At 40.1% G+C, this 16,569-nt stretch overlaps 1 protein-coding gene across 5 annotated transcripts in view; it reads left to right on the forward strand.

Annotated features, from left to right (window-relative positions):
• The window catches only part of arhgap18 (Rho GTPase activating protein 18), a gene marked incomplete at its 5' end in the record, with an annotated part of 55,201 nt that extends 38,954 nt beyond the window's left edge, over positions 1 to 16,247 (forward strand). For 4 of the 5 annotated variants that reach the window (XM_079584128.1, XM_079584127.1, XM_079584124.1 and 1 more), the window contains 13 exons: positions 998 to 1,233; positions 3,819 to 3,879; positions 5,039 to 5,172; positions 6,285 to 6,450; positions 6,637 to 6,728; positions 7,703 to 7,780; positions 7,861 to 8,020; positions 9,965 to 10,047; positions 10,211 to 10,417; positions 10,993 to 11,139; positions 12,252 to 12,370; positions 12,462 to 12,517; positions 14,804 to 16,247. In XM_079584128.1, coding sequence (XP_079440254.1) covers positions 998 to 1,233; positions 3,819 to 3,879; positions 5,039 to 5,172; positions 6,285 to 6,450; positions 6,637 to 6,728; positions 7,703 to 7,780; positions 7,861 to 8,020; positions 9,965 to 10,047; positions 10,211 to 10,417; positions 10,993 to 11,139; positions 12,252 to 12,370; positions 12,462 to 12,517; positions 14,804 to 14,895 — 1,631 coding nt within the window. In that variant the 3' untranslated portion in view covers positions 14,896 to 16,247. The remainder of the gene's footprint in view (positions 1 to 997; positions 1,234 to 3,818; positions 3,880 to 5,038; positions 5,173 to 6,284; positions 6,451 to 6,636; positions 6,729 to 7,702; positions 7,781 to 7,860; positions 8,021 to 9,964; positions 10,048 to 10,210; positions 10,418 to 10,992; positions 11,140 to 12,251; positions 12,371 to 12,461; positions 12,518 to 14,803) is intronic. The other variant, XM_079584125.1, reaches the window with a different exon arrangement.
• Between the last annotated feature and the right edge of the window lie 322 nt (positions 16,248 to 16,569).

Below are 16,569 nucleotides of genomic sequence, written 5' to 3' on the forward strand. Positions count from 1 at the left end.
CCAACCCTTTTTAGATTTGCGCCAGGCGCAAGAGTAATTTATCCCGACAGGAAAATAGCAACAGCGCCGGGATCCGCCCACAAAGCTACTTGCGCTTTGCGCTTTGACACTTGCGTTTTAGATCGTAAAAATGGGGCACGTAGAAATTAAAGCTTAATCTCCAATCTCCTCCTGAAAATACAAAAAAAAGTCCATTGGTGCTTCAATGACTACTTCACTTAGAGAAGCTGTCAATCATGACGTCACATCCCCGTTTTTATAGCATCAAATAATTAAGACTAAACTTATTTAAAAAAAAAAAACTGGTACAACACTAAAGTTACATCAGCATTAATAAAAACTACATAAAATGTTTGTAAACATCTTTGAAAAAAATTATTTGAAGTGTCATTTGTTTAGTTTGCCTCACGTTTATGAGACTCGAGACTCTGGGTTTATGAGCTATACTGGGACCAACCGCCAGGGGCGATCGAGACTCTGGGTTTATGAGCTATACTGGGACCAGCCGCCAGGGGGCGATCGAGACTCTGGGTTTATGAGCTTTACTGGGATCAGCCACCAGGGGGTGATCTAGACTCTGGGTTTTTGAGCTATACTGGGACCAGCCAGATCGAGACTCTGGGTTTATGAGCTATACTGGGACCAGCCACTAGGGGGGCGATCAAGACTCTGGATTTATTATGAGCTATACTGGGACCAGCCGCCAGAGGGCGATCTAGGCTCAGGGTTTATGAGGTATACTGGGACCAGCCACCAGGGGACGGTCTAGACTGGGTTTATGAGCTATACTGGGACCAGCCGCCAGGGGACGGTCTAGACTGGGTTTATGAGCTATACTGGGACCAGCCACCAGGAGGCGATCTAGACTCTGGGTTTATGAGCTATACTGGGACCAGCCACCAGGGGGCGATCGGGATGCTTTAGCTTCACTTTCTAGCACTTGTGCGACACGCTTGGTCCAGGCTTATTTTCTCTTCTGTCCTTTGTTGTTCTGCAGAGGGGGAGCAGGAGGAGGCGTGGCTGATGGAGGCGGGGCTAGCGACGCTGTTCGACGAATCGGCTTCAGGCGGCGAGGACAGCATCGCTCTGCTGTCGACTCTGACCCGAACGCAAGCGGCTGCCGTGGAGAGGCGCGTGGAAACGCTCAAACAGACGCTACGCAAGCGGAACAAACCATATACTGTCCCAGATGTCCGAGAGATCTTTAAACCATCACCTGATTCACAAAGTAAAGTAAGAAAATGCTGCACGTTAGTGCTGGTCCTGCCCCTAATACAGTAGGTCATGTGTAAATGAAGGACCATCAGTCTAGAGCAAAGATGTATGAACGCATTCCGGTTTCAATGTAATTTTACTACATTTAAATGAGGAATATCGTGACGCGTTTGTTCCTGAAAGAAACTCAAGACTACAATGGAGGCGTTTCAGGGAGTTCAGAAACACTGACACTGATATAGAGAATAACTGCCTTTTTAATGCTCAAACACCAACATTATTTTTTTTTTTACCTTGCACTAGTGTAAATGATGAAGAGCTTTTTTCTTATCTCCGTTAGATGCATAAACCAGTAACCAACCAATGATTTGCTGGACTGGGGTAAATGTTAGAAGAGACATTTTGAATCGGCGAGTTAACACCGATCAGTGTCACTGTCCTGTGGTTATTAAAGAGCAGTCTGCCTGTTTATTCTTCTCCCAAATGGTTTTATTCAATCTAAAGTATTGACATGTGATAAAGCTTCAGGATGAAGTTCATGCAGGACTTCCAACTAGTGACCGGAGCTCTCTGACATTTTTTTACAGGCTGTTAACAGTGTCACCAATTACACCGTACTTCCCTATTAATAAACCTTTCAGTGTAATGAATAACTGAGAAAACTCCAGTTTGAAGCATCTGTGATAAACCACCGACGTCATTTATTGTGCCATTTTTTTGAGTAGTTTATTAAGAAATGGCATAAGCAGTGATTTATGTTTCTGCTGGACGCTGCACTAAATAATCAATTTAAAAAGTAATGGAAACAGCGCATGAAGACTTCTTGTGCATTTATTTAACTAAGCAATGCCACAGATGCATTCACTGAAGCAGAAGTGCCCCTGGAAATGAACCAAACAAACAAAAAAAGTAAACCTTATACGGTGAAGACAGAAACTAGGGAGAAAATTCTGCAAATTTTTAAATAAAATGATCAGCGTTAGCGATCCGAGTGAATGTACAGTAGCTAACATCTGAAAAGATCCACACACCAGAACATTTTAGCATCTGAAGAAAGCAGACCCGAGTCCTGACTCGAGTAGCAAAGTTAAGGACATGTGACTTGCTTGACTAAATGAATAAAAGGACTTGACTTTGACTTGAAAAACATACCGTAAATAAAAAAATGGCTCGAGACTCAACTTTGATTTGAACTGCATGATTCGACAATGACTTCCTAACAACTGTAATTAAACAAAAATTGCAACATCAATTGTGACTCTGGACCATAAAATCAGTCACATGGATCAATTTATACATGAAAGCTGAATAAATAATCTTTCCATTGATGTATGGTTTGTTAGGATAGGACAATATTGGGCCGAGATACAACTATTGTAAATCTGGAATCTGAGGATGCAAAAAAATCTAGGAAATTTACAAAATATCTTCATGGAACATGATCTTAATATCCTAATGATTTTTGGCATAAAAGACAAATTGATATTTTTTTGACCCATACAATGTATTGTTGGCTTTTGCCACACATATACCCATGCGACATGTTCCTACTTCTCATCTGTTGTCATAGAAGTGCATCATCGTACAATCACACAAACTCTGGTTTTGCAACGCATTCTCATCCTAGGGCGTCATATACTGACGCTTTTGACATTTCGTCTACATCCAACGCACATGGCACCCTTTAGCATCAATATGACACGCAAAGAGCTTTGTTCGGTTATGGGTCACAATTGATAAACAAAATGCAAGTCACATAAGGAACACAAGCACACGGAAAACAACAAAATACACACATAAACCTAACAATATGACATTTTACTATAAAACTAATATAATTCATGTTTATGCATCATACCTGTGCATTGACCCTCAACTGTTTTACCTTCAACTCTTATAAGTGTTGTTATAATAAGTGTTATAATGGATAAATATTTATTAGCCGCTGAATTGACTTGCTTGGTTTGTGTCTTGAACACGTGTGACATGCTCCAGTCTCTGATAGAAAGAGTCACATGATCAGTGTCACTGATTCACTGACAGCATTAGTCACCTAAAAATGCAGAATCTGGAAGATTTCCAGATTTCAGTGAGCTCTTATACTTTTGGATCCCTGTGTTTATTGCACATATGTGACCCTGGATCACAAAACCAGTCACATGTCGCACGGGTATATTTGTGGCAATAGCCAACAATACATTGAATGGGTCAAAATTATCGATTTTTCTTTTATGTTCCATGAAGATATTTTGTAAATTTCCTTCCGTAAATATATAAAACATGTATTTTTGTGAGTAAATGCAGCACAATCGTGAACATAAATGCACAACTTTAAAGGAGTTTTTCTCAATGTTTCGATTTTTTTCTAATAGTTGTATCTCAGCCAAATATTGTCCTATCCTAACAAACCATACAGCAATGGAAAGCTTATTTATTCAGCTTTCAGGTGATGTATAAATCTCAATTTCATAAAATATGCCCATGTGACTGGTTTTGTGGTCCAGGGTCACATATATTGATGAACGAGCTTGTTTTTAACATTAACACCACGCATGCTAAGTTTGCTTCATTCTCTTGTTGTTCGTCCCTCTCTTTTTTCAAAGCAGGATGAGGCTGAATCCACAGACAGAAGTGGGAGCAGTAAACTGGAAGTGGGAGGAATTGGTATGTGTCATGAGTTAAAGCTTGTGTTTCATGGCATTACTCAAAATTACTGCCTTTAACATTTAACTTCAAGGCATAGTGAGTCGAAATGACAAAGACAGCAACACACACAGAAAAATGCTGGAACATCCATTCATTTTGTTCTTTAAAGAAATGTAACGTTCAGTGTAACTAAAATCAAACATTTTACATTATATAAAACGTAACCATTTGTCTAATCATACACTCCTATACAGAGATAACATGCAGAGTATAAAGGATTTTTTCCTGAATGTAATTGCCAATAGACCAGTGGAAATAAATATGCCAGAGGTGTTGTAAAGTAATTTCTCGTAAGCGTGTGAGAATTTTGAAAGTCATTTTTAGTGCTGGGCTATCTTGTTTTACAGTTCATACTTTACCCTGGTTCAATCCTGGTTGTCAGGTTTCGAGATTTCACACTCTACATTTGTAAACATTGGGTACATTAATATACTTATTTACAATGATTAACATCAGTTGAGGACACAACTTGTTTCAGATTTATGAAAAATGTTGCACGTAAAACTCAGCTTGAGTCTTAAATCAACTGAATTACACCACAACAAGTAGAAGGAAGACAAATGTTTTTCTAGAACTTTATAATGTCATCACTGAAGGTGTTTCCCATCGCTGCGTAAACTAAGCAGACCTTGTGAATATCTTTCCAACTTAAAATAGCGCATGAGACACTATTTAGTTAATAGTTAATGATTGGTTGTTGTCTGTTGCTAAACAACTCGCCGTGACGGTCTAGCTCTGCTTTTTTGACACTGCTTTGCTCATAATGCAGGGTTAAACACAGCACTCTTTCACAACTACAGGTGTGAAGCGTTGCTGGAATCAGACATCATCTGTTAATAGCGTCTTTAACCCATCAGGACATCGTCATAGAGTCGTGCGGTTATAGTCTGTGTGTTTGTGAGCAGAGGTGACTGTGGTAAAGTTGGTAAAACAACGACTGCCAAATAATGACATGTTTGATTGCTGGACTTTGACTAGCCTGATTTAGTTTAATCAGCAAAGAGTGACGTGAGATCACTGAAGTGTCACTCAAGGACACCCGTGTGTTTTTGCCCATAAATGTTTGTCATAGTTTCACACAGCATGAGATGTTATTGTGTGTTTGTGGTTTGGTCAGGTAACGGGGCGGGGCCTGATGCTGACGCCGATACGGACATTAACCTGGAGGTGTCGTTCTCCGAGCAAGCGCTTATCTACAAAGAGGGGTTGAAGGTTTCCCAGCCCCAGAGCGAGGCCGACGACAGGTTACCCGTGAGTCAAGCGCAGTCGTGTGTGTGTGTGTGTACTGGACCAGTGCAACTCACTCTGACTGGTTGCTTGAGGATATGGTTTATATATTATATTTTTAGATTGCAAAAATGTCAAATTAAAGATGTAAAGCCACTCATGTGCATCTGTGCTCTTATTTAGTGAAAGTGACCTCTCCTGGTCAGTCTGTGGAACTGCGTCCTGCTCTCTTCCCTTTTCAAAAATCACTATTACTGTTAGATTTAGTTCTACAATCTGAACTCTAACACAGTATTAATGGAATTCCAGAATTAAAATTCCCTGATAATTTACTCTCCCCCACGTCATCCAAGATGTTCATGTCTTTCTTTCTTCAGTCGAGAAGAAATTAAGGTTTTTGAGGAAAACATTCCAGGATGTTTCTCCATATACTGACTTCAATGTAGCCTGGTTCTACCAGACTCTCGTACATTTCATTTGTACATAGAGTCTGGCCTCTCTCCATTGACAAGCGTTAACTTTCTTGAAGGCGGGTACTCTGTTGAAGTTTAAAACTATTGGATCTGCCCAGAGTCACTCTTGATCTGCCATAACCAATCGCTAACGTTTGGTCGTGACGTATGACGACTCAAACTAGCGCATGACCTAAACGTCATCGTTCTTAGCCACTCCCTCTGTTCGCTGATTGGACCGGTAAAAAATTTACTGCAGAAAACCCAAGAATATACCACAATCCTAGACGTAGTTCTGAAGGAAAATGAAAATTGAGCGGAGGTACGTAGGATGGCGGAGCCAGGCTAACTTCAATGGGGTCCAACGAGTTGACCTGTTGGACCCCATTGAAGTCACTATATGGAGAAACATCCTGGAATGTTTTCCTCAAAAACCTTCATTTATTTTCCACTGAAGAAAGAAAGACATGAACATCTTGTATGACGTGGGGGAGAGTAAATGATCAGGAAATTATAATTCTGAAGTGAATTAATGATTCCTCAAATCATGTGTCGTCTTGGATGGATGATAAAGCGATGTTCCCACTAAATGAGGGACCGAGGCATTATTAGAGACCAGACTGCATGTTTGTACTGTATCCCTTCATTCACTTGCTCTCTTGCTCCTCTTTCGGCCTGGCGCAGGATTTCAGAGTGTCTCAGGATAAGACAGGACAGACTAAAGTAGGCGATCTCTCCGCTGAGGACATGAAGAAAGTGCGCAGACTGGTACTTATTGAGATGAGTGCTCTGTTCGACACGTGTGGAATCGAGGTGAAGGCCCATAAAGCTCTCAAGGTCAAAGTGAGAGGTCAGTGCCTCTGATATGTGTGTAGGAAACATAAGAAATGTTGCTCTGTGTAACTTGAATATGAACAGTAAGCTCTGATCATCGCTTGTCTAACTGCTAGTTGGTCAAACTAGTTCTGAAGCCAGTCTTAACACAGTGGCTATGTTTATGCATGCTGAATGAGAAATCTTGTTGTGTCATCCGTAGAGTCGGGTTTGTTTGGTGTTCCTCTCTCTACGCTCCTGGATCAAGACCAGCGGAGGATCCCAGGAACCAAAGTGCCTCTCATACTGCAGAATGTAAGTGAGCAGAGCCACAGCTATACCGGGACGCTGGCCGAGACCAGGGCCGTTCATAACTCACAGACCACCACAACTCTCCCTGACATCCCTTGAGATAAGAAACACTGGTAACACTTTAGTTTGGGGACCAATTCTCACTTTTAACTAGTTTAGTATGCATATTACGAGGATATTGGCTGTTTATTAGTACTTATAAAGCACATATTAATGCCTTATTTTGCATGACAATATTCTACATCCCTTCATCCACCCAACAACAACTACCTTACTAACTATTAATAAGCAGTAATTAGGAGTTTATTGAGGCAAAAGCCATAGTTAATAGTGAGAATTGGACCCTAAATTAAAGTGTGACCGAAACATACACATTTACACTGCATTGTTTTGTATTTGATACAACAAATCTGAATGTTAAAACTGCCTAGACCAGGATGCCATAGAGAGCTAAGGGTGGACATGTAAACAACGCCCTAGAAAACCCCCTTTACCAGTGCGCTAAAACTTTCCTGGAAAGTAAAGAAACACACTGTCATGTGATAAGAACTGTGTTTGTGTTATGTATGCTACCGTTCAGAAGTCTGGGGTCAGTACCCTTTTTTTTTTAAAGTAAATTAATACTTTTATTCATCAAGGATGCATCAAATTGTATGATTTCTGAATGATCATGTGACACTGAAGACTGGAGTAATGATGCTGAAAATTCAGCTTTGATCACAGGAATAAATTACACTTTATTATATATTCACATAGAAAAAATATATTTTAAATTGGTATAATATTTCACAAATTTGACTGTATGTTTAATCAAATAAAGCAAGCATTGCGAGCAGAAGAGACCAAACCTTTGAACGCTAGTCCACATACTGTATGTGATCGGCGGGTTTATAATAGCACTGAACCGAAGTCCGTGAGGCTGAATGTGAGTTTGAGCTTCAGAGCAGGGAGAATGACTTTAAACTGGTGTTTTTCAGCTGATCTCTCACATCGAGGAGCAGGGTTTGGACACGGAGGGAGTTCTCCGGATACCTGGAGCCGCTACCAGAGTGAAGGTAAGTGTTATTTCTGTGTTTTCTGTGTTATTTCTGTAGTCATTGCATGGTGGTAACATTTGCTGGCGTGTGTTTCCCAGGCAGTCTGTCAGGAACTGGAACACAAGTTTTATGAAGGCATGTTTCCGTGGGAGAGCCTGAAACAGCATGACGCGGCGAGTCTCCTGAAGCTGTTCATCCGGGAACTGCCGTATCCCCTGCTGACCGTCGAATACTTCAACGCCTTCGTCTCTGTGCTGAGTAAGTGACCGGACCACGGCTCAGACGCATCGGCTGTGTGTGGCTTGAAGGCCGTAATGCAGCATGACTTTGTACAGTGAAGCTTAAAGGGGTGGTTGATTATGATTTCACTTTTCTAACTTCAGTTAGTGTGTAATGTTGCTGGTTGAGCATAAACAACATCTGCAAAGTTACAAAGGGAAAGATTTTATTTGAAATAAATTGCTTTTTAAGGCCTACAACAAACGATAGTTAACTCCATATTAGCTTCATAAATTCATCAACTAACCATTCAGAAATGTCCTCTTGCTTCTACATGCTGTCACTTCTTCTTGAGTCTCTCCATCATTGTCCGACTCCAGTTTGAACATAAAAGTTTTCAGTGTCTGTGTGAGGGAAAAGGACACCAGCTCTTGTAACTCCGCCCCTCTGTGTCTGGAGCAGCAGCTCATTTGTATTTAAAGGGACACATAAACGGCTCGTTTTTGCTCACCATGTTAAAAAGTGACAATTTTAACATGCTTTTTAAAAATATCTGTAGGGTATTGTGAGCTAAAACTTCACATACACACTCTGGGGACATCAGAGACTTATTTTACATCTTGTGAAAAGGTCATTATACTGCCCCGATCACACAGAACACGTTTTTTGCAGTGAGAGGCGCCTTTTTAAAATTGTTTTAAGTGTTTTGGGCGCCTCATGTTTTAACCGCCTGCTGCACTTCACGTTTTTGTAGGAGCGCTCTGAGTGGGTGAAGTTGAAAAAAAAAATCAACTCTTGAGTAGAAAAGCGCCTGACGTCATCATGTTTTTTCCCCCCAATGTCCAGTCGAATTAATGGAAAAGTTTTAGTGACGAAAGTTTACAGTTGCTTTGAACATCATCAGGACACTGCAGTGATGGAGGAGAAACTTACGGTGGCTGTCGCGGGTTACCCAGAGCTGTATGACTTCACAAACTGCAGCTAATAAAACGCTAATATGACAGTTTACTTAACGGCAAACCGAAGAGTGCTGGAGCTATAATCCTTGATTAGACTGACAGCCAGGACAGCTGATTCGGTGGTTGCCTAGCAACATAAAAAAAACGCAGCGCACTGCTCTTTTATAAATGGAAAAAAAACCCGCAGCGCACTGCTCTTTTATAAAAAAAAAAAAGGCAGTGCTGTGCGCCTCGCGTTTTCAAACCTACAAAATGCGTTCTGTCTGATCTTAAGTCCCCGATATACTTCAGACGAACTTGAAGAACAAACTGGCGTGACATCATTTCAAATAAAACCTTGCCAAAATAAAGCTCGTTCAAAACAGCTTGCCAAAGTGAACGTTCTGTAAATTACGCTTCGGTTGGTAAACGCCTTTGAACTCCCATTGGTCTGTGGCGATGATGATGTAATATGTGGGCGTGGCTCTGAGGCTCCGCCCTCTTTGAGGTGTAAATCTTCTTCGGCTCATTTCTTCTGTTCAGACGCAAGTAAAAACATGAACACACTGGAGAACCGCTTTATAGTAGAAACTGAAGCTGTAATTGAAAGCGACACTGACACTGTTTCTCATGTTTAATACAGTAAAACTGCTGCTTTACAGCAATCTATAGTATAAAGTGCTGTATAAATAAACATGACGTGACTGGAGCGCTGAATCACAGAGCTGGTGCAAAAAAATAATCAGATGCTTTCTGAACTTCTATTTTCTCACCGCTGGCTTGTGACAAACTTGTGATTGAGGTAAAAAACTTGTTCTTGTTATTGAGAGGAAAGCGCGCAGCACATATTTACATATTGATCTAAATGTGGGCGGCATCAGCATGTTCAATAACAGTATATCGCTGAAAGGTATTTTTAACGTACTTTAACCCGTAAGCAGAAAGAACTTTGCTGTTAGTGTATCGGGGTCTTTAAGTTTGTGTGGTGTATGATGTGTGCTGTATGTGTGTAACTGATGGTTGTGATTGTGTCTGTTGTGAGCAGAGCTGCCCACTAAGAAGCAGCAGCTACAGGCGCTCAATCTGCTGGTGCTCCTGCTGCCAGAGCCCAACAGAGACACGCTCAAGGTACGACCGCACACACTCACATCCCAGACAGCAACACAGTGTCGGCCCACATCTGGCCCAATCCTGTACCGGATCTTGGCCGACACCATGTTGCTGTCCGGGATGACTTTAGTCCACATTCACTGCACCTCACCGGACTGAACCTGATTGGACTGTCTTTCAGGCTCTGATGGAGTTCTTCCAACGGGTGATCCACCGTAAGGACAGGAATAAGATGACCCTGAACAACGTTGCGGTGGTGATGGCGCCCAACATCTTCATGTGTAAGGGCTTCCGCAGTAAGATCAGTGAACAGCAGGAGTTCGCCATGGCCACCGGCACCGCCAACATCGTCCGGCTGCTCATCCGCTACCAGAACCTGCTCTGGACGGTGCGTCACACCTCACAGATGTGCACCGCAAACAATGCTTTCGTCTGGTTTTACATAAAAAAAGATCTGAAAACCAAGATACATTTACTTGAGAAGCGAAATGACTTGCAAAACGACTCGAGATATTACATTTTCCTTGTCGGTGGAAGAAGTCAAGTCACCTTTATTTATATAGCGCTTTTTACAACACGGATTGTTTCAAAGCAGCTTTACAGAGATAACAGGAAAATAATGCAACAAAGTTTGTTTCTGCTGTACAGCAGATCTAGAAGAAAATGGCGTCACAGTCCAGCTTAACTAAGTTCAGTGATGGTTCATTTGTGTTGTAAAAAAGTTATTCATTTAGTTAATTTTTATTTATATATATAGTAAACCGTGATGTCATCGTCCAGCTTAGTTCAGTTCTCATATAATGGTGTCAATACAAGCAGATCAATATTATTGTTGAATATTAAATGTCCCCAACTAAGCAAGTTAAAAGGCAAAGGTGAGAAGAGCGAGTTCTTGTTCAACGTTTATGTCCGACTAACAGAAGTTTGACGATCACAAGTTTTTTTTTTTTGTGTGTGTCTCAGATTCCCAAGTTCATCCTGAATCAGGTGCGCAAGCATAACACTGAGAACCAGAGGAAGATGAACAGAGACCGAGCAGTTAAAAAACTCCTGAAGAAGATGGCCTACGACCGCGAGAGAGCCTCTGACAAACAGGAGAAAAACAATGAGGTAAATCACACACACACTGCAGACGTTACGCTGAACTGAAGTATAGCGAGACTTCTGCAGTTGTGTGTGTGTGTGTGTGTGTGTGTGTGTCAGTGTTTCCCACCCAGCTGAATGAATCAGAGTTTGAGAATGTGAGCGACTGAAACGCACAGCTCCACTCTGACACCCAGTGGACGCGCAGCACAACTGCATGCTGGGACTGTCTGGTTATTATTGCACAGACAAGCTGAAAAACTTGATTTAAAGCTCTCAAACGGTGTTGATTCTATACACCGAATAGATCCTGCAGATACAGACACATGATTTGATTCTGTACACATAAAACTACTGTATCATCATTTATATGCATATTTCTAAGGCCTCTAAATGATCAAGACTTTTCTGTGTCACTCGATCTCCTGCAGTTCTTCTGTCTCTGATTGATAGTTCAGACTCTTTTATCCAGTAAAAGTCTTTCAGTGTAACTGTACATACGTCCTCCTTCAGCTCAAGCTTCATGTCTTTCATTTATCAAGGAAATGCAACAATAACTTTTGTTATTGATTTTGATTTTGTTAATAATATTTCACCTGGACTGAAGCGACTGAGGTTTACTTGATCATCCAGACATCATTTATTAGAAAAATATGATCATCAGGCTTTTGAGGAGGGTTTATTTGTTCATCTGTCAATATTCACTGTATTGAACTGCATTTTATGATTTAAAACTACAGAGCTTTGATCATAAAACTAGGCATTTAAATATCTTACTAACACATATTATTGGCAGATGTTGATATCTATATGCATTTTATGCAAGTATCAGCTAAACTGTTATAAACATCTCATTAATTGAGATCTGAATTTACTCTTTTTGTCCATTTAAATATCAGCATCTGCTGCAAAGTGCATATGTTTGCTTAGTTTGAGTCTCTGAATAAAACTGAGCTTTTCCCCCCCCTCCATATTCTCTCTATATCAGACTGTATGAGCCATAAAAGCCTGATGGATCAAATATGATACTCAACAAAAACATATAATTTTCTATAATTTTTTTTGCACACTTGTCCCAGGACCGAGTGTGTTTTACTGGAGTACATGTTTGGCTGTAGTGTAGATGTGTGTGTGTTCAGGCTGAAGGAGGCTTCATACGGGTTCAGGCCCCTCAGTTCTTGATGGTGTCCATGGCCGTGCAGCTGACGGAGGATTTGAAGGCCTCAGATGTCCTGGCACGCTTCCTCAGTCAGGAGAGGTGAGCAAACACACCATCAGATCTCTTTAAACAGCGTCAGGCACCAGTGAATGATGTTGTGCTCAGTAAGGCTGACTGAGTTATGTTACAGGGTTCTGTCTGTGAGAAGAGAAGATCTGTGTCTCTATGAGATGGGAGGAAACATCAGTGAGTATCTCATGAGCCTCACATTCATGACAGTCGCACAATGCTGAAGGCAACTCATAAAGTGCAGCTAACATTACAACTGCGTATAGTTAGACTTATCAACATATACAGGTGCTGGTCATAAAATTAGAATATCATCAAAAAGTTAAATTCAACTTAACAGGTGAAACTAATATATTATATAGACTCATTACATGCAAAGTGAGATATTTCAAGCCTTTATTTGTTATAATTTTGATGATTATGGCTTACAGCTTATGAAACCCACAAAATCAAAATTAGAATATTACATGAAATCACACAGTAATTACACAGTAATACCGTGGTCATTGAAACAGGTTTTGGTTCTTTTGGCAGTGTGGGCAGGTGCAAATCCTGCTGGAAAATGAAGGAAGCATGAAGTGCTCTGAAGTGTCCTGGTAGACAGCTGCGTTGACTCTGGATTTAATAAAGCACAGTGGACCAAAGTCCTCTTTTCTGATGAGAGCAAATTTTGCATCTCATTTGCAACTCCAGTCCCAAACCAACACAGACTGTGGAAACTTCACACTGGACTTCAAGCATCTTGGATTCTGTGCCTCTCCATTCTTTCTCCAGACTCTGGGACCTTGATTTTCAAATGAGATGCAAAATTTCTCTCATCAGAAAAGAGGACTTTGGTCCACTGTGCTTTATTAAATCCAGAGTCAACGCAGCTGTCTACCAGGACACTTCAGAGCACTTCATGCTTCCTTCATTTTCCAGCAGGATTTGCACCTGCCCACACTGCCAAAAGAACCAAAACCTGGTTCAATAACCATGGTAATACTGTGTAATTACTGTGTGATTTCATGTAATATTCTAATTTTCTGGGATTTTGATTTTGTGGGTTCAATAAGCTGTAAACCATAATCATCAAAATTATAACAAATAAAGGCTTGAAATATCTCACTTTGCATGTAATGAGTCTATATAATATATTAGTTTCACCTGTTAAGTTGAATTCTTGAAATAAATCAACTTTTTGATGATATTCTAATTGTATGACCAGCACCTGTTCTTCCCTGATCAGATTGGCGATCTATGCAGCTCGTGGTGAGATTAATACATTTCAGTTTGATTTTACAGACTTTTTTTTTTGTTATAAACAGTTTTGGCAACTTGGTGTCTGATGTAAAACCAGGGGCCGGATTCACGAAACATTCTTAAGAATAAAATACTTTCTTACTGCTGTTTTTCAACGTAGAGTTATAAATATTTGTAGTCCCCAAAACTTTTCTTAATAGACAAAACTTAAAGTCCCCCTGTAGTCAATAATTGGATCTTTGATCACCAAAATGAAATATTAAAAGTTTTTTCCTTGAAAAAATATTCTCCATTCCTTAAAATATCTTGATTGTAGCTTTACACCATTGCTTCATTTGGTACTATCCGCGGTTCTATGAATATCCAAATAAGCCCCGCCTCCACTCACTCACTCAGAGATCCACTCGTTGACGATCACGTTGATCTGATTGGTTACAAGGTAGTTTGTGACGTCAGAAACACCAGCGATTTCAAACCGTGTTTTTGAGACTGTCTTTGGTTCACTGCAGTTTTAAACAGAAAATACTCAGCAATGCTGTCGACTTTTGAATTTACACGTGGTTTGACTTAAAGCATATTAAAAACACCACAGAGACATATAAACAACATTTAAAAACTTGATTTTCTCCACAGGGAGACTTTAAGAAGAATTGTTCTTAAAAATCATCATAAATAACCTCTTTAGTTAGGATAACCTCCAGCTTGGCTTCAGTTCTCAAAGGTCAAAGATGTTTACTTAACGTATTGGTTAGTTTAAAATATTAAACATTACAATCTAGGAGGAACGTATAATGCATATGACTATTAGTAGGAATGTGCACAAGTACTCTGAAGTGGCATCATAATGTAAACAATGATCATTATGAATATGCATGATGGGACTTTTTGCTGAATTCAAAATTCAACTAAAAACTAGTTAAATAGGCAGCTTGTTTTTTATCTCTGGCATCAGCACATATTAGAGCAGCGATACACAGGGCACACAGATGAATGCAGCAGACCGCTTTATCTTCTGAGGTGCTTTTCATTTAGTTGATCAGCAAATTGTCTGCAAGACCCGCCATACAATCCGACAACATCCTCGGCACATTCTTAGAGTTTATCTTTATTTTTTAATTCTTAGTTTAAACATTTCTTAACCTGGATCCTGAAGAGAAGCCCGGGCAGAAGCAGCACTCTAGTACTCGCATCTGACATCTGTGTGCTTGTGTGTTTGTCTAGAGGAGAGATGTCTGGATGAAGAGACGTACATCAAAGCTCTCCTGGAGCTCAACCCCAGTGCAGAGTGGGTCATTAAATCCATCCAGCACTGACCCACAGCTAAACATGCCAATCCACCCATCACGCCACGTGCCTCACAGACCACCACAGGTGGGCGTATAAAGGGAAAACAGCAGTTCTTCATTAAAGCTCTGCGATTCAGAGCCTAACATGAACAATCTGAATGTATTCAGCTCTTCAGGCGTACGGTCGTTCCCGTCCTCTACCGATATTTGAACCAAACCAACTCTCTCCCGTGACAGAATCCTAAACCATAACCTTCACTAATATGCTTTTCATTAGATGCTCGAGTGGCAGTTGTTCATACATCATTTGTACTAGAAGCCAAATTTTTGTCAGGTTTATCACATTTCATTGCTTTTGAAGGGCAGATTGTTTGATTAGTACTAGAACCAGATGCTAATTTTCCATGTTTTCTCATAAACCTCACAAAAAATGTCTGGGTCATATTTCACATCAGAAGAAGAGAGAAAAGAAATGATAGACGATTTAGATGATTTGCATTGTTTTTGTACTATTTTCTTCATGATTAAACAAATTACCCTCCAATGTCTCATTGCTGTATGCTTGATGCATCTTGAACTTTTTCTTTTGTAATTCTATTTATTTTCATTAGATTCGATTCCCACCACTACTGATGGACTGATATATATATATATATATACACATATTGTGTTGTTGTAATTTAGAAAATACAATTGATCTCTTTTGGGGTGAAATATGACCTGGACATGATCTTTATAGATTTTGTGAGAAGCACCTAGTCACAAATCTAATTCATATTTATATATATATATATCACATGAATAATGGTCTCAGATCATTTAAGGACTGAGGTAAAACTACATTTCATACATTTCTTCCTTAAACATTTGATTATATGTGAATGATCTCTTGTAGTATTGTAGCATCTCTACTTTAAATCAGTCACATGACCATTTCCCCAGTCTTATGTTAGCTCTCACTGCCAATAAAATCAGTCTCTGTATTACTTGTTCGGTCGCTCCCAGGGATCTTGGATGTGCTTTTATTCATGTTTCGCAATGTTGGAGAAAATAATTTTGCTACAAGTCAAAGGATATTGTAGATCTTTAAAGGATTCATGACTGAAACTGGCAGAAATCATGTTTCTCAGCTAAACAGACCTCAAAAAGTACTTCAATGGAGGGAAACACTTGGCACTTAAACTGACCTTCTCTGTTATTTACAATGATGCTGATGTCATTTAAATGAGTAGTTTTGAGTTGTGATTTTTATTAACTTCTACATCAATTGCTGATGTTATGCTTTTACTGTGAACATGGCCGAAAATGACTGTTGCTGTATGTTTTAATGCTTCTAAAATAACCACTAAATGTTTTTGTAAATAAATATGTAATTCCTCAACTTTGTCCGCTGTATTTTATTCTCTGGTCTGGTCAGTGATAGTGTGTAGCGTAGAGAAGGAGAATCGTAACATGTTTTGGTCTTAACTCGTTTAGTGTTCCCGAAAGGCCTTCTGGGATTGGTTAACCCATGGGTCTCCTGGTACGGCTGACAGGTATTGGCGGATGAGAAGGACTACAGTCGCAGCTGTAAGGGTGGGTTTCCTACAGTGGCTGCAGGATTGCGTAAAGAAACCTTATCAGCAAGATGGTAGAAAACTACATTTCTTGTCTATTACCACCCACTGCCACTTATACCAACGACGGAAATAAGCACAGTTA

Source organism: Phoxinus phoxinus (genome assembly GCF_949152265.1).
Source record: "Phoxinus phoxinus genome assembly, chromosome: 16".
Taxonomy (NCBI): Eukaryota; Metazoa; Chordata; class Actinopteri; order Cypriniformes; family Leuciscidae; genus Phoxinus; species Phoxinus phoxinus.